Source organism: Phalaenopsis equestris, unplaced genomic scaffold (genome assembly GCF_001263595.1).
Source record: "Phalaenopsis equestris unplaced genomic scaffold, ASM126359v1 Scaffold000359, whole genome shotgun sequence".
NCBI classification, from domain to species: Eukaryota; Viridiplantae; Streptophyta; class Magnoliopsida; order Asparagales; family Orchidaceae; genus Phalaenopsis; species Phalaenopsis equestris.
This window is the reverse complement of record NW_018164801.1, coordinates 1,303,177-1,322,249: the sequence shown is the minus strand read 5'-3', so window position 1 is coordinate 1,322,249 and position 19,073 is coordinate 1,303,177. Positions and strand designations below refer to the sequence as shown.

At 36.2% G+C, this 19,073-nt stretch overlaps 1 protein-coding gene across 1 annotated transcript; it reads left to right on the top strand.

The window, feature by feature from the left end:
• Nucleotides 1-1,889: 1,889 nt before the first annotated feature.
• On the top strand, nt 1,890-18,275 carry LOC110026271 (calmodulin-binding protein 60 A; the record flags this gene model as incomplete). The annotated part of the gene is given in 6 exon segments (XM_020727153.1): nt 1,890-2,271; nt 2,457-2,532; nt 4,615-4,667; nt 4,815-5,308; nt 15,530-15,690; nt 18,072-18,275. Coding segments are annotated over 6 exon segments (1,191 nt in total), but the record flags the coding sequence as incomplete, so codon positions are not given.
• Between the last annotated feature and the right edge of the window lie 798 nt (nt 18,276-19,073).

Here is a 19,073-nt window from a genome sequence, read left to right as displayed (position 1 = left end):
TGTACATGACATTGTAGGTATTTTACATATATGGACCCAGAGCCTGATTGTTCTAATTGTTCTATGGCTCAACGAGCGAGCGCTTGGTAGAAGCTGCTGGTCGGCTAAGCTTGGTGAATATTGTTGGTTGGCTAAGTGAGCAAGGCGCGCTAGTTGGCCAGATCGAGTAGAGAGTGTTGGTTGGACATTCTCGTTGATATTAGTTGGCTGACCTTTTATTGGTAAGGAGTCGACATAATTAACTCAACCGACTAAGTCGAGTCGATTGACTTATCAAATTTGGCTACCGACACTCAATCCCTGGTAAGGAGTTCTAGTTGTCAAAGAAAATCTAGGTTATCGAGCAGAGAATAAATCAATGTAATTCGATAAACAACCGCCTTTAGACGAACTGGTCTTGAGGGATGGTCGAGACTCGTCTTGATGATCAATAATGATGTTCAGGGAGGCTGTTGGATGCTTCTGATTGAACTATCATTCTCGGGGGGTTAGCTTCTCCTTTAGGTTGGTTTCATCGCGGGGAATGACTTGGATTCTGTGTTCTTTGCTTCCTATCGAACTACCCATGTTCGAACTGTTTTGTTACTTTAGGGTTTGTTTGGGCAGCTGCAGCTTCTCAACTACAACTTAGCTGCCTCAGGAAGTTGCTGCGGGGAAGCCGACTAGTTTTTTGTTGCAGCTGTGTGAAAATAGTTGTGCGACAGCTGTTTCTGGAATAACCGTTCTGCCCTTGTTTGGTAATGTTGTTTGTAATTGTACCGTTCTAACCAAATATTAGATACTCCAGAAGCAAAAAACCTTCCTCTATCTCTCTTGCTCTCATTTCTTAAATAGAAAATAGTGTTCTAACCAAATATTAGATACTCCAGAAGCAAAAATATACTTTAGAACAATAGAAATATTTTTTTTTTCCAAACAACAAACCAATCCATAACTTTGGCCACCAAGAACAAGCAAAAATTCACATCCAAATCACACATCCACACCGTAGGATAACATTTTAAAATCTAACATCACAAATCCAACCAACTAGGAAATGAGAAACACAAAAGAAGAGGGGCGTGGGAGTAGGGGCGGTGTGGGGCATTGTGGACGAACCAGAGAGAGATCACAACCGAACGACGAAGAAGAGGAGTTAGGGCAAAATCACGAATAGGGAGGACACCTGGGTAAAATGCCTAGGAATGTAGTGGGTCTGTGGGGTCAACCCACTGTCGGCATTTAAGGAGATTTGCAAGCCACTGTGGCTGACCCGCTGTCCCAAACAACCTAAACACACGGGGCCTAGCCATGCCGCAGCTTTACCATCGCCTCAAATGGGGCCTTAGTTAGTCTTGGTCATGATACATTTGATCCAAAAATTGGGCCCCGAGTTTTCTATCGTCGGTCTCGTCTTTGACATGCCTTGCCACGACTGTGCTGTCATATCTCTTCGAGATTCACTCCGATACTTTTTATTATACGTATAAAAATTGGATGATATACTTGTAAATGCTCAAATTTTTAATGAGAGTTGATGTATATGTGGCCGTTTTAGTCCCATAATTTATAAAAAGTGAATGCAATCTTCGATTGTTTTAAAATGGAGCTCTAATAGTCATCAATTATAATTAATTTGATACTTCTATAAATTTTAGGTTTAAAAGATCTATATAAATTTTGAGAGATTATTTTTATAGATAGATATATATATATATATACATATATTATATCCATCACTTAAAACATTCGTCATTGCCGTGGGATACGTAAACTCGGTCCACGGGCTAAAAGCCAGTCGAATCCAATCATAATTGCAGAGGCTACAGGAACCGCCACACCGTCACGATATACACGCCAACGCGCATTCGGGTGGGCCCCCCTCCTTTTGTTGCCCTTCACGGTTACAGGAAATTACGAAATTAGACCCCAGCTTCCTCCATCCACAAGAAGGGGGAGAGCATGGCGAGAGAGATGAGAGGAGGAAGAAGGAGAGAGTGAAGGGAGAAGAGAGAAGAGAGAAGAGAGCACCAAAGTGGAGAAGACGACGGCTGTGGCGGCTTTTGGAAGCTGCCGACTGACGGTCTTCATGTGTTCTGCAGCCATAAATCGTGCTGGAGTTCACATTTCTTTTTCATTTCAGCTACTCTGGGTTCGAACGCCGTCTTCTGCTTCTGGGCTGTCGCAGAAGCAGCAGCCTCCGTCTGAGGAGGATCGCGTTGAGGGATCAGCATCCGCTGGCAGTGGAGGTTTGCCGGAGGAGAAGAGGCAGAGGGTTCCTGCGCTCAGAGGGTCGGTGGTTTTACCCCTATTCTCTTGGCACTATGATTCTATTGTTGCTGTGATATTGTTATTTTTGTAATTTGATTGTTATTTATGTTGTGCTGCTTCGTTTTGCCGAAAATTTGGGGCTCAACTGATAATGTTTTTATTTGTTTGATTTTCTAAATTGAAATACTTTTGAAATTTATATGCAGGATATTTATGGATGTCTTGAGATCTGACGCCTTGAAAAGACTGCTTTCTGCGCTTGAACCCTTGGTTCGGAGAGTTGTAAGCTTGCATTCTTCATCATCCTTATAGTGTGACTGCCAATGCACTTGTTTTGAATTTGATTAATTCCTTGCTTACTATAAAGTTTGGGGAAATTTGGAAGGGTTGGGGATGTCTAGCTTATCAATCAGATTAGGGTAGAGTAGCTCAGATCAAGGATTTGTTAACGCATAAATTTATTGACCATGACAATGCTACTTTGATCTCCAATATTAGTTAAATGTCTGCAATCTTGGGTTTAAATTGAAGTCCGGCATTTGCATACATCCCACACAATTCTTATGTATTATCTAACTCCTAAGATTTACCTTTTGCATTAATACCACCCAAATCTTTCATATCACATCAAAATACCATCATTTTAACTTTTAAAAAGGCGTACATTAGAAATACCGTCATTTTAACTTTGAAAAAGTGAAAATACACATTTTCATGCATAGGTAAGTTGGCATGCATGTAAAAATTAAAGTTTAGGTATTAGATATGTAAATACATAGGAATTGAGTGGTATGTATGTAAACCATCCTTTCATTATTTGCTACTACCCTATGGGCATTCATTATAGTACTTATTAACTTCTTTGAACATTCTATTGTTTCTAATCATTGATGGACAAGTTGGTTGTGGCAAAACTAAGTATGATAAGATGTATATGTATATGTTGTATGATTAGTAAAAATGGAAAAAAAATATCATGCTGAAGGTGTTGGGAGTTGTACTTCTTGTAGATATGGCAATGGAAAATAGATATGATTTAGGAAGATTCCATACATACCAACCAATTCTTATGTATTTACGTATCTAACACTTAAATTTTGCTTTTTACATTTATACCGCTTAAAGCTTTCATATCACACCAAAAATACCACTATTTTAACTTTTAAAACATAAAATACACCTTTACATGCATAGGTAAGGTGACATATATGTAAAAATTGAAGTTGAGGCGTTAGATTTGCACATTCATATAAATCTTCTTGTAATTTGTGGAAAGATTTGGAAGAGAAAAAGGTAGATTAAATTTAACATGGATGGAACTTGTCAAAAGATTTTGCTCAAAATAAAGTTAAAATTCAGTTAGAACTCAAGAAGAATGAAAGCACAACAAGGATTCATAAACCGGGTCTCTACTAATAATGATATGGCTATTGATGATGATGTGTTGTAGACTATTCTCTAAATTTATTTATTTGAGCTGGAAGTTTTGGTTTTGGCGACTATGGTTTATGCTCATTAATGTTGGATTTGAGTACCAGTCCCAGGTTTTTAACACGCATTTTGAAAATGATAATTAACTATATCCCTGATTCTTTGATTGATAATTTTCTGTTATTTTTTCTTTATTTATTAATTTCTTTTCTGTTATTTTTGCTGCTTTACTTAATGGTTCGATTTTTTTAATCATGCTTTTGACTTTTGACAACCTGATAAAAGAATAAGTTGGGTTGAGACGTGAAAATAGTCGCATATTTTAGGCTCTGCTTTCCTTGGCGGTATACGAAGGGTTATAAAATACTAAAGTATGTTATAGATATTTTAAACATTATTTTATATATTTAATGCACAATATATTAATTTAAATTAAGTTTATTATTTTAGCTTGGCCTTTGCTTGGCCGAATATGGCCAGTTCATGTTGGTCAGCCTGAGATAAGCTTTATCAATGAGATTGGACTGATTTGGTTACTACATGTTAACAATATCCATGCTCTTTTGATAGGATTAGGATTCTTAAAATTTTATTTTACCTCATCCCTTCATTATCTGCACAGCTTGAACCATACTATGAATTATGGCTAATTATAAGTGGGACTTGATGGTAGGGAACATGTTCTCTTATGAGCAGAACAATCGAGAAAGCTGCTTAGAAGTAGTGCTATGTAAGCTGCTATTAATTTAATTTAATTTATTTTATCTGGTTTGGACAATGAATTTTGCTTCATAATAAGAAATTAGAATAATAAATTATTTCATGGAAAGCAAATATACTGCATACGGTCATGCAATATTTCAGCTTTTGCTTAGTATGCATGAATATGTGAAACAGCAGGTGTAATTCACCTTTTGCTGCATTTACCACCAGGTGAAAGAAGAAGTTGAGTTGGCACTAGCGAATCATTTGGACAGCATGTCAAGGTAAAATAAGCATAATTTTTTTGTAGTTAAAAGACAATTTTCCTAATCTATTTTTTTTAATGCAATGTTAAGTAACTCAAAATAATGTTTTCTTGTTTTATTTTTTGTTTAAAATTTTTATGATTGCCGTATTTCATCTCCTATCAGAGAATGTGGAAAGCAGATAAGTCCAGCTTTCTCCAGAAATTTACAACTACAGTTCTTGAATAAGCTGTCACTTCCAATATTTACTGGTACTAAAATTGATGGAGAAGACTCTTCTTCTATAACTATAGCTTTAGTTGATACTATGAATGGAGAAAGAGTCACTTCAGGTCCTGAATCCTCAATGAAGGTTGAAATAGTAGTTTTGGAGGGTGATTTTGAAGGTAATGAACAGGGGAATTGGACAGTTGAGGAGTTTAAAAACAATGTTGTAAAAGAAAGGGATGGCAAGAGATCGCTCCTGACGGGGGATATTTTTTTTGATCTCAATGAGGGGATTGGTGCGGCAGGGGAGCTTTCATTTACCGATAATTCTAGCTGGACAAGAAGTCGGAAATTTAGACTTGGGGCAAGAATTGTGGATAGTCAGTTAAATGGTATTAGAGTTAGAGAAGCAAGAACCGAAGCCTTCACAGTCAAGGACCATCGTGGGGAATGTAAGTACTAAACATTTTTTTACGAGCATTTACATACGTAACACACAATTCTTATGTATTTTGCATATCTCACATCTAAACTTTCACATTTACACTCATAACACTCGAAGCTTTAATATCACTTCAAAAATAGCATTAGTATCACTTTTAAAAGTGAATTACACCTTTTCATGCATAGGTTTAAAACATCAAAGTGCTATGTATGTGAATATGAAGGTTCAGGTGTGAGATGTGTAAATACATGAGAATTGTGTGCTAAGGATGTAAATTTCCCTTTTTTTTTTAACAAGTCTTATTTTTCTGTAAATGAATTGGCATAGGAAGTGTTTATTCCATCTCACATGTTACAGATTGCAAGTCTAACATGACATGAAGGACAATGCTATTACATTACAATTATCTTATCATTTTGTGAAGGATAATTGTTGTGCTCACACAATATAGGTGCTTTGTTAGGTTGGATCTTGCCTTATTGTACTTGTTTTTACCAGAAGCATTGGTGCTATAAATATCTTTTATATTCCCTAGTTTCTTTAGTTTGGTCTATAATTTTGTGCATCTCAAGAAGCCTAATGATTGGAATTTATGCCTCATAACTAGCAAGTTTTTAGTGGTCCCTGACAAGAATCAGAGAATTGATTGATTATATTTAATTTCAACATGTAAATAATTACAATCCTAGGAAACCATCTAATAGAAAAAAGATGATAAGGAATATAATTAATTGTAAAATAATTACAATAGTCTATAAATTAATGATCAGACAGTTGGGATCCCACGGAATAATGAGGTGTGGTGGAAGAGGAAAGAGAGTTTAAAATCTTGGTGAGAGTGGCTTCTAGTTGGTCGAAATTATGTAGGCATCTCACTCTCCTTTAATCAAATGAATGGATGCTATCAATTCCAGGCTTGCTTGATATTTTTTGGAAAGATTTATTTTGACATCATTTGGCAAGAATGCCATGAATTCACAAGTGATTATGAATGGAGTATATATTAGAACATTGATAAGCTCCTCCTTTATAAAGTGCCTATTAATTTCAGCACGTTTTGTATGACCATGTAGTGCAATATTAACCGGCTGACCTGCTATCACAATTAAGCTTCATGAGATCATTCCAAACCTTTAAAATTTCTTAAATAGATCTTAGCCATAACAATTCTCAGATTGTCGGTACCATAGATCAAAATTTAGCTTTTTGCTAGATCTTCTTACAATTTTTGTATTTTATCTCTCTAGGTCTCAAGGTTGTCTCCTAAGAATGTGCAATCTTAAAGTTTTCTTTTTGTTAGCTATGGGAATTGAAACCAAGTGTATGCTAGTATTGTTATTGTTGTCTATGGAGAGTGAAACTATGTTAAAAGTAATTACATGTAATAATGCAGTGATAAAGGCTACAATAATGAGGCTATTTTGCAACATTATTGTGATGAAGTCTGCAAAAATGGAAAGTATTTGCATATAACACACTGCTTTGAAAAAAAAGGGCAAGAGAGGAGAATATAGAAATGAAGGTTGCAGAGTTGTAGTAATGAAGTTCATTATATTGAAATTAATTGAAAGTGAATAAGCAAAAAAATTTTCTATTTCATTCAGCATATGTGCTTAAATAGGGGTTACAACGTTTTACAAATAAACCCGATAAAACCCTCTAATTACACATAGCTCTCAACACTTCCCCTCAAGATAGGAGAAATATATTCACTAAGCCCATCTTGTCACATAATCTAGCTAACACCATTGAACTAAGCCCTTTAGCAAGACAATCAACCACCCGCTCTCCAGTAGCTACATGACTTAGTTTCAAAAATTCATTTCAGCTTCTCTTTGATCAAGAATCTATCAATCTCCACATGTGTGGTTCTATCGTGTTGCACCGGGTTGTTAGCAATGTTGATTGCCGACTTGTTGTCACACCACAACTTCATTTGAGTTCCTGGATCTACTTTGAGTTCAACCAACAAAGCTTTCAACCACATCATCTCTAGCAACTCCTAACGCCATGACCCTATTGTTGATCTTGCTACAACTGGCTATTTCTTACTCTTCCGCGAGACCAAGTTGCCACCTACAAATATGCAGTACCCCGATGTGGACCGTCTGTCATCAGCACGACTTGCCAGTCAGAATCACATAAGCCTTCATATATCTACATGTCCATTCTTCCTGGATATCAATCATTTCTCTGGTGCAGTCTTCAGATACCTCAGAATCTGATACAATACATCCGTATGACCCTTTCTTGGATCATGCATGTAGTGACTCACCACACTTACTACAAATGAATATAGGGTCAAATCTGACATAGATTGATCAGGCGGCTCGCCAAGCTCTCGTGCCTCTCACGATCGACTGATTCATCTGCCTCTGTATTGAGCTTGATTTTCTGATCAATTTGAGAGACTTGAGGCTTGCACCATCGCATACCTGTCTTCGTGTGAAGATCAAGTACATATTTTTTTTGGGATTGGACCATCCCCTCAGGTCCATGGGCAACTTCAATTCCAAGAAATTATTTGAGCTGTCATAGATTATTTACTTCAAATTGCTTCTCCAATTTTCCATCAATTAAGTAATCTCTGCCTCATCATCACTAATGATAATTATGTCACAGACATACATAACAAGTATGGTAGTGTGCCCCTCATGTTGCGGAAAGAACACTGTGTGATCTGCATTGATCTACAAATATCTCATGTCAATTATCATTATTCTAAACTTATCAAACTAGGTTCTAGGAGACTGTTTTAAGTTATGCAGTGAATTTCTGAGCCTACACACCTTACCAGCTGTCTGGGATGTATTGAATCCTGGTGGTATCTCCATATATACCTCCTCCAGTAGCTCCCCATGAAGAAAAACATTATTCACATCAAGTTGGTGGAGTCTCCATCCACCATTCACAGCCAGAGAAGCCAGTGCCCTTACCGTGCTCTTCTTTGCTACTGGTGCAAAAGTTTCATCGTAGTCAATGCCATATGTTTGACTGTACCCTTTTGTCACTAGTGCTTTGCACCTCTCCACCTTCCCTTATGGAGTTTGTTTTGCTGTGAAGATCCACTTGCATCCAACAACCTTCTTCCCTGCTGGTAGTGGTACAATCTCCCAAGTTCGATTTTTATTAAGAGCTCTAAGTTTTTCATGCATTGCTGCTTTCCACTTGGGATCTTCTTTTACAACATGCCAACACTTGGGTACAGAGACAGATCCAATGATGCAATGTTGCTCCATGAAAAGATGAGATGTTAGAATAAAAAATATAGTTTGCAATACCAAGTTCCCACCCAAAACAATCAGGAGGATGCCCCGCATTGCTGCGGGAGTTTCTCCTTAACGTGTGGGGTGGGAGTGGACGATTGAGAAATAATATCACCTAAGAGCTTTGAATCAAATGTGGATGGTGCAGGTGTCCCAAGAGTTGGGAACGATCGAGACAAGAAACTTGTTGGCATGACATACTTTGTTTCTTCAATTGGCTTCTACCTCCATGTATACACCCTTTGTTCACCTTCAACATGAATCACTCCACCTCTGGGATCAGTCTCCTCGATTTCTGTTTCATTAGATGATTCATCCCATATCACAGGACATAATATTGCTCCCACTTGCACCACTCTAGTGTCTGCCGAGTAATCGAAGAGTGAATTCACCTCCAGAGTGTAGTATGAGCCAAACTCTCTGAAGGACACATCTATACTTACAAATTGTCTTTTCTTAATTGGGCTCCAACAGATATAACCCTTCTGAGTATTAGAATAACCCACAAATACACATTTCACAACTCTGAGATCCAACTTCTTTACAGATGGTCTGCTGTCTTGTACAAAACATACACATTTAAATACCTTTAATGGAAGTATACCACTATTGTCTCCTTTCAACATTTGATAAGAAAACTTCCACTCCAGTATTCTTGAGGGTATCCTGTTAATTAATTGAGCGGCTGTCAATACTTCTTGCCCCTATAAGTGATGTGGGATATTCATTGTCATCATCATGCTCCGGGCTTTCTCTAGAAGATGTCGATTCTCTCTCAGCTACTTTATTCTGTGCTGGTGTGTATGAGCATGTGGTTTGATGTTGTATCTCTTGGGCTGACAGGTAGTCCTCAAATGCTTTGTTGATATATTCTGTCTCATTATCAGATTTCAGTGCCTTCACAATTGCCCCATATTGGGTCTGGATTGCCTTGTGGAAATCTTTAAAACAAGTAACTACCCCACCCTTCTGTTTCATCAAGTATATCCAGATAACGCGAGAAAAATAATAATAAACGTAATAAAATAACAATAACCATTCATAGAACTAGTAGGATAAGACCCCAATACATCATAATGTATCAAATCAAATGCACCAGAGCTTCTCTTCCCAGGCCTGACATAAGAGTTTTTAGTGAGCTTGCCAAACTCACAAGCATCACACACAAGTTTCACATTTTTTGTCTTTTCATAAATAGATGAATACAACTAACTCAACAAATTAAGACTAGGATGCTCTATACTTCTATGATGTAGTAGTAACACATCCTCATCGTTCTTCTGAGATTCTCCTACTACAACACTTTCTACCATGGATGCCATAACTGAGTCCACCCCATCTTGATCCAAGTACTAGAGTCCACTATACCACGTCCAGTCCCAAGGGCCCAACCAGTCCTTTTCTCTTGGAAGATAACTTGAGGGATATCAAAAGAAACAATACATTTTAGCTGGAGAATAAAGACACTAATGGATAAGAGACTTATAGGAAAAGAATGAGCATCTCACTGTACCATTATCAACTACAGGCTGTGCTGTACCATCAGCAGTATGTATACTCTCCAGCATTGTTAGATGAGTATATGAAGAGAACTCTTCAGCAGTACCTGTCACGTGACGAGAAGCATCAGAATCTATGATCTATTCTGATGATCCTTTGGTGAAATAGAGGCACAAGCAAGTGTGTCACCAATACCTTTGCTGAAGTGAGCAAAAGTGACAATGTTTCCCCTTGTTGTTGATGGATTTGAAGCATCTTCAGCTCCATCTCCTGTTGCTTTCTGCTTTCTCTTCAGTAGCTCCACACTTATGATCCTCACTAGTAAATATTGGATCTGTCCGTTCCTCTTCCTTTGCTATCACCATATTTGCCCGGTTGCCCCCTTTCCATCTTTTCGATCCCCATGACCACAACCTCAAGCTCCAACCCGTCGACACCCACTTGTCTCTCTCTCCTTCGGTGGCTTAGGGCAGGCTCTGCTCAGATGACCAACTTCATCACAGTTGTAGCACTTGCGAGTCTCCCCTTTGACACCTAGTGTACCTGGGCTCGCAACAACCAATGTTGATCGTGCACCCGAAAACCACTCGACTCAGAGTGTAACTTCATATAACTCCTTTTGTATCATCACAACAATCACCTCATCTAGTGTAAGAATAGTTGCCTGAGCTAGACAAATCTTCTCTGATCAAAGGCGGGATTCAGATGAGCCTAGAACTACATAGTCCTCATCTGAATAAAGATCTCTCATTTCTTGCATTATGGGTCACTACATCTTGACATCGGTGAGAAGTAATGAAAATCCGCCCACTACCTCTTCAACTCTATGGAGTATTCGTGAATTGTCTTTTCAACCTGCACCACAGTTTCTATCTTCCATTGAATATGGAATACCCTCATGTGATGCTGAGCATCAACATATATCTTCTTTAACTTTACCCAGATGTCCCTCACCTTTCGAATGCCATCAACTGAGGATGTGATTGACAGAAACCATTCAGTTGAGCAGCCAGTTGTGGACTAAGGCGTGAGCGGTCCTCCACTTATCCCTCTCAGCACTGTTACTTTTTGGTTCGTCCTCAGTAAGAAATCTCTCTAGTATCTTTTCTACTAAAGCTGCCTCAATCCGACATGAATAACTCAGATAAGTGGCCGGTCAATCAAGCTTTAGATCCACGGGAGGGAGAACTAGCTTCACTTTGGTCGAAGCTTGCGTTGAAGTCGTGGTTTCGGTCAAGGCACTAGTTTCCTGTTTGAGTCCTACATGGGCCTTCAGGATCTTACGATCAATCTTTCCTAGAAGATCCAATCCTTCACTCACTACACTATCTCTTTCTCTCGTCATCTTCGATCACTTGGACTCTTTTTTAGGTCATACAAACCACGAACTATTCCCTTCTCCTTTAGACCCGATTTTTATCTATCTCATCATCAAGATTGGGATCTTCTTCATGCGGCGGTCTGACTGCAACAAGTGTGGCGGCGGCGGCAGCTTGGATAGGAGGTTGCGGCAACTATCTGGACAAACGACGACTACCTAAACAGATGGTGGTGATGGCAGGGAGGGCGACATCTTGGAAAGCGCCAGCTGACATTGGACGCGACTGAGTCTCCCGCAAATTGGACATGGGGCGCGTCTCCCTCATAGGACGCAGGTGTGTCTGCTGCACTGAACATCGTGGGTAGAAGCACGAGTGGCGGGTCCTGAAGAACATGAGTGGTGGGATGTGATCGATGCGGGCGGCTAGGGTTGGTTCTGATATCAATTTGAAAGTGAATAAGTCAAAAGTTCTCTATTTCATTCAGCATGTGTTTAAATAGAGGGTACAACATTTTACAACTAAACCTGATAAAACTCTCTTATCACACATAACTCTCAGCAGAATTAGAAAGGAAGAAGCTTAGGGCTCTAACAGATGACTAGGATTAGAGATAACTAGCTTAAGTTTATTTCATTTCACAAGTAAAAATTTATACAATCCTAAATATCTGATGTGAAAAATATAATGCCAAGTAATGAAATTATTTACAAAATTATTATATTAGTTTAAGTTTCCCGAGTTGTCACTTATAGTTCACAGGTTCGATTCTACAGCACTCATTGTAATATTGTAAGTTTACCTTTTTACATCATCCCTCATGTAATCCTTTAGTGCTTGGAGGCTCATTTACTTAATGCGCTTTTTTCCCTTAATTTTTTTTAACAAAGGCTAACATTTAAGTTATCTCATTTTTAGATAATGTTTTTGAAATGAGAATATGACGGTTAAGCTCCTTTTGCTTAACCTCTTTAATCATATAAATAGTTTATTCAAAATAGTCATTACTAGTAATAATGAGTTATTGTGAGATTTTGATTTCAGAAGGAGCTGGATTTTTAATGTTCATCTCTTACACTCCTTTCGTTGGATTTACATAACGAGTCCTCTTTTTAGAAATCACTAGTTCTTTGCATAATTCATGAGCTATTAGAATGGCTATTTAGATGTTTATTGCATGATGGCCTATTTTCGAGCTATAAATCCAGAACATAGAGATGTTAACAAGGCATAAAAAATGCAATTATTAAAGTACTATTATATATATATATATACATAATATTTATTTGTGATAACAAAGGTAAGGAGTATTATGTTGCCTTTTTGTTTCAAATGTGCTTAAGGTTGCAATTTGTAGCATCCTTGTAAATATTATTAGAAGTTAAAATCATTCTTCTGATTTTAAGCATGGGGTATTTTGATACTCCCATAATTTTTTTGTAAACATAAATAATGTTTACCCAAGTGAATAAAATTTTTGAAGTTCCACTAAATTGAACTTCATCAACTATGATGAATTTCTATGAAGTATGATTCAAAGAGTTAATGATGTATGCCATTCTATTAAGCTATAGGGGAAACTAAGAAGGCTTACAAATTATCAAATATATCTTATACATGTAAATATTCTTTTAAGAGCGAGATAGCTATTGTTTTAAGGTTGCATGGTTGGCAGCAATTTTTATAGTAGAAATTTCAACTTAGCAAAATATTTTTGATTGATTTCCTATTTGGCTAAGTCCATCATCTGAATAACGCAAGAGGCAGAAGCCTCAGATGTTATGAACTTCTAATTTGTGAAAATATACTTTCTATAGGTATAATTACGGGGTCATTTACATTGGTTTTATATTTTATCCCATTTTTTAAAATAGCACGCCATTGTTAAGTTGATATTAAAATAATAATAATAAAAAAATTTTAGTTGTTTATTGTGGACATGTTGAGGGCCTAATAAGATTTAGGATAACTACATTTTGGTGAAAAATAGAGAGAAGGGGATTATAGAAAAAGATATAATTGTCTAGAATAAAGAGAAGTGTGTCCAGTTGAGAGAAGGAGAGAAGGAGAGACTAAGTGAGATGAAAGGAGATAATCTCTTAAGAGCAAGCTCAGTGCATGAAGTTCAAATTCTGGGCTCGCCCTATCCTTGAACCTCTTATTTCTTTATTACTTTTTCTTTCCCAAAACTGACAGTGTGATTGGAAGAAACTTCAACCATAGTGTTTGATGGTTTGGTGAAAAGTGTTCGGTGGCATTTTAAACTATGGTTGCTTGTGAGGCTATTTGCTTCTAGGAGATTTTGATTTTATTGGCGATTTAATGCGGCCTACACCATGATACATTGATGATCTTATAGGTAATGGCAATGTGGGGTGGGGGGCGCAGTGGCAATGTAACATTAACAATTTGAAATGAAGATACTGTTATGAGAGAAAAGTAAACACAATAGTAACAACACTAATAGCATAATAAGATTTATGATCTATTTAACAACTGCATAAATTATGTGTATGAAGTAGGACTTCTGAGGATGATAAATTCATAAAAATTATTATGAAATAACTAAATGATAGCATCTTGGCATTTCTAATCAAATTCATTGTTATAGGAATGATGTCAATTGTGAATGACAATTCAAGAAAAATTTACGTAACACTAAAATATTCTTTATTTACAAAACTAACATCTAATTATTTAAAATGGACTAGCTAACCTCTTTATGTGTTTAAATGTAGGGGAATTTCGTAGATAACTTTCTAAATTATCACATTTGCATATTTAACACCTAAAATTTTGTAGTTACTTAACATAGCACTTTGTTATCTTCTTAACGTAACCTTCGACGACAAAGAGGAAGTTGCAACTGGAAGTGATGTTATCTCACTACAGATGACGAAAAGATGAGGAAGTCAAAACGACATCTCTTCAATGATAAAGCGGACGAGGAAGTCATGATGGGATCTCAATAGGATAGATATTCACATGACTGATTATCGTGAGTGAGGAGGAAGAGATGAGAAAGTCACGACAAGAACTTGATGAGGAAGGGGATGAACGAACTTGCGGTGTATGGTGGAAGAAGATGTAAAAGAAATGGCGATGAGATCTTGTTGGTGAAGGGGGCGATTGGATCGGAGGTGTGTGTGAAAGGAGGAGTTCAATGATGGATTGTAATGGAGAGAATAAGAAGGTTGTTATTTGAAGTGTTGAGTGCTATTGAGTAAATAGGAAGCTTTTGGTGTTTAATATTCAAATAAGACAGTTTTAAGCTCAATGCATGTAAATCCCTCTTCTATGTAATATGTCGAAATCATTAAAAATTAAATAAAGATAACACTTTAGAAGGGTATTTTTCTTATAGTTTAATGATTTGGGTTGTGACATTGAAGTACATAAATTTGGGCTTTATAAACAAAAAATTTAAAGTTTGTACTTTTGTTAATTTTGAAAAGTGTCAAACGTAAGTCAAGAAAATAGAACTACCTAATACGTGAGATTAAGTGCAACCAAAGGCACTCGTCCAACAATGTGGGCACTAAATAATTAAATAGAAATACCATTATTAATTTATTTTAACCATGGAACAATTTGAAGTGTATAATATGATAATCTTCTGATAAATTATGATGGGATTCAATTTTATTCCAAATTAAAAAATGTTGCTAATTTGATTGTTTTAACTTAATATAGTCAAACTGCTTAAGTTTATAAGACGTGTATCTTAGGTTAGGTACAACCACTCTTTATGACTATCTATTTCATCTTCATCATATTCTTGCTCTGAAAGTTTAAAATTTTTATTGCCCAATTATTTGGATGATATTGTTTAACTGCTTATGCCAATTATGAGGTGCATCTTGTCATAATAGACTTTTTGATGCATGGTATTTTTACTCAACTTATACATTTTAATCATGCCTCATGTCAGCAGTGAGGAGGGTAAATGAGAAGTATAAAATATGTTTGTTACTTTCATGCTCTGCATTGTTTCTCTCTTTCTACATGTAAAATGTTCCATCAACATCACATACGGAATATTTTATTATTTTCCTTAGGTTTGTTTAAATTTTTGCTATTATTTGTGAGACTTTGCTTATATGTGAATTTAAGGATTAGTGTTATATATGATTTTTTTTTCAGTGTATAAGAAGCATTATCCACCATTACTGTTTGATGAAGTCTGGCGCCTTGAGAAGATTGGTAAAGATGGCGCTTTCCACAAGCGTTTGAGCAGTGAGAACATCCACACCGTTAAAGATTTCTTAACTTTGCTGGTCACAGACCTTTCGAGACTCCGAAATGTATTGCTCAGTTTCTTTCAGTCATCGTAGCACTTAATTTGATCTATTACTCACACCTGCAGCATCCATTGTTATTAGGGGCATTTACATACATACCACCTAATTCTTATCTATTTACAGTTATAACATCTAAACTTTGATTTTTACATTTATAATTCTCAAATCTTTCATGCCACATAGAAAGCACCGCTATTTTAACTTCTAATTAGTGAAATATGCTTTTTTTTTGCATAGGTAAGCTGGCTTATATGTAAAAGTTAAAGTTTAGGTGTTAGATGTGTAAATACATAAGAATTGTGTGGTATGCGTGCAATTTTTCCTTATCATTATTATTATAATAATTATTATTAGGGGCATTTACATACATACCATATATTTCTTATCTATTTACATATCTAACACTTAAACTTTGAATTTTACAATCAGGCCACTCAAATCTTTTATTTCACATAGAAAAACACTACTATTTTAACTTTTTTTTTTTTAAGTGAAATGCACCTTTTGATGCCTAAGTAATATGACATATATGTAAAAATTGAAGTTTAGGTTCTAGATATGTGAACCTAAACTTGAGTGGTATGCCTGTAAATCTTCCTTTGATAAATATTTACAGCTCCTAGAAAATATGAGAGAATACAAAAAAGGTGTTAGCGAAGTTGTGGGATGGGTCTCGGGTGTGGGAGGATGGATGTCGGCTGGATTCCGACATGAATGGCAAGATGGCAGCGAGCTGAAATCATTTAGCCTGAAGCTGAAAACTGCTGCTTTCCTGCTGCCAAACAGCAGTTTGCTGCAGTCACAGCGTCCAAACAGCGAAGCGGCGGGGTATGGGTGGTGATGAGGTTCCGCCGTCTGTTCTTGAGCAAGATATAGGTACATCACTTGCAAAAGAAAATGATAAATCTCTCCGAAGAGCATAAAACAGTTAACATAATCTCCAAAACAAAAACTCAATAGAAAGAAGTTCTCTAAATAGCAAAAGCATATGCATAAATAGTCACCTAATAGGACATACCCTAATTAGAAATAAGAAAATAGGAAAGAAATAAAATGAAAAGAAAGATAGAAATAAAATTGGGGAAAAAATGCAAACCAACACTTTATTTCCCAACCGTGATCACAACTTTCTCGTGATCCCGCATTTTGTGGAATTTCGCATACAACGAAATGTAGTATCGATGCCCGCGTCATTCTATCCGAGTAGGAGAGGCTTATTCTTCTTTTCTAGAAATATCTTGATCACACGATCTGTATTATTTCCCATGAAACACTTATAGATATTTTCATAGCGTCGGTTCACCACTCATATCTGACAATCTATTTGTGAGTGTGCCACTGAAGTGAAATGGAATTTTGTACCTAGCTTATTCTATTGTGCCTTCCAGAAACCACTTAGAGACTCCCCAACTTTATCTAAAATAATGAGATGCTGGATCATTCTTAGTGGGGACTGTTATGTATTTGGTATCATTGTATCAGTCTCTTGAATGCATCACCTTTTTGGGTAACCAATGATAGTCTTGTTGGTGACATGCAAAAAGATAGTTTGTGTCACAACCTCCTCAAATACCTCACACTCCTTCCAAGACAAGTATACAATGCACTTCCCATTTTTTGTGAAAGAGTGTTATGATAAGTGCAACAATCATTCTGCCAAGGACAACTTAATAGGATGTGACACATATCCATAGATACCATGTCATACCACACTTGCTCTGGAAATTTCTCTAATAGAAAACTCCATGAGGTACCTCTTGTCAACATTGATTTCACTCCCCTTCTTTAGCCAAGTCTTAATATAGACGAGAATATTTTTAAGTAGTGCGGCTCAATTTATCCACCAACCATGAAGACATCACATTTCACAAATGCCTCCATCTATAGTGAGGATGTAGACCCTTCCTTCCACGGTTTAACGAGTATGAAAGATGTTTTGGTGAAGCCATTGTTGCTCTCTCGTGGGCTCGGTCTAAAGGACAAATCAGATTACTAGCATCTCTGTAAATTCATAAATGTAAAAAATTAATCTTAGGTTTTTGGATGTGTAAATTCATAAGAATTCAGTGGTATGTATGTAAATATTCCTTATTAGTACTATTATTATTAGGGGCATTTACATGCAAAAACACAATTCTTATATATTTAGATTATCTAACTCCTATACTTTGATTTTTATATATATACCACACAAATCTTTCATTTCACATAAAAAATACCTCTATTTTGACTTTTAAAATGTGAAATGCATCTTTTCTTGTATAGGTGAGATGGCATATATGTACAATTTGAAGTTTAGCTGTTAGATATGTGAATATGTAAGAATTGAGCGGTATGCATGTAAATCTTCTTTATTGTTATTATTATTTATCTATGTAATGCAGATACTAGGCAATGGAATGTCAGCTAGGATGTGGGAGAGCACAGTGGATCATGCTCGGACTTGTCCGCTCACCAACCAAATGCATTTATACTATGCTGATGATCTACAGAAAACGGGGATTGTCTTCAACGTAATTGGTGAAGTAATGGGTATTCTGATGGACCAGCAATTTGTCCATGTTAATGACTTGTCAGATGCCCAAAAGGTTGGTTTTTCACTAAATTTTTGTTCTCTTTCACATCTCCTCTTGATACACGGACATCTCCTCTTGATACACGGATTTTTTTGACATATCACCCTATTCCTTTTTATTTACATCTCTAACACCTAAACTTTACTTCTTACATTTATACTACCTAAATCTTTCATATCACATAAAAAATCCAGTCTATTAAAATTTTAAAAAAACTTGAATACACCTTTTCATGCATGGGGAAGGTGATATCTACGTAAAAAATTTAAGTTTAGGTGTTAGATATGTAATTACCTCAAGTATGTATGCAAATCTTCCTTCTTTTTTTTTCCTCCTCCAGTTTGATTAGCCCGATTTGGACGATTGCTAATCAAACTGGAGGAGAAAAAAAGGAAGATTTGGATACATACCACATAATTTTTATATATTTATGCATCTAACACCTAAATTTTATTACTTATATAATACCACAATCTTTAACGTTATATCAAAAATAAGTTAATGTTGGAGTAGTCCCTTGACTGTTTACATTGGGCCATTTTAGTCTTATAGTTTATAGAAGTATCAAATTATTCTCCACAATCTTTAAATTAGTGCTGAAATAGTCTTTTGCTGCGATTATTTCAGGCAATTTTAAAAGTTTATGGGGATTATATTGATAATTTTATAGATTTTGGGATTAAAATAACCCCACCTTAAAGAATCGGGAGACTATTTTGACAAATTAATCTGTAAATAAATATCACTAATATTAAATTTCTATCAGGAGTTATTTTAAATAAATATTAAAGTTTAGATGTTAGATATGTA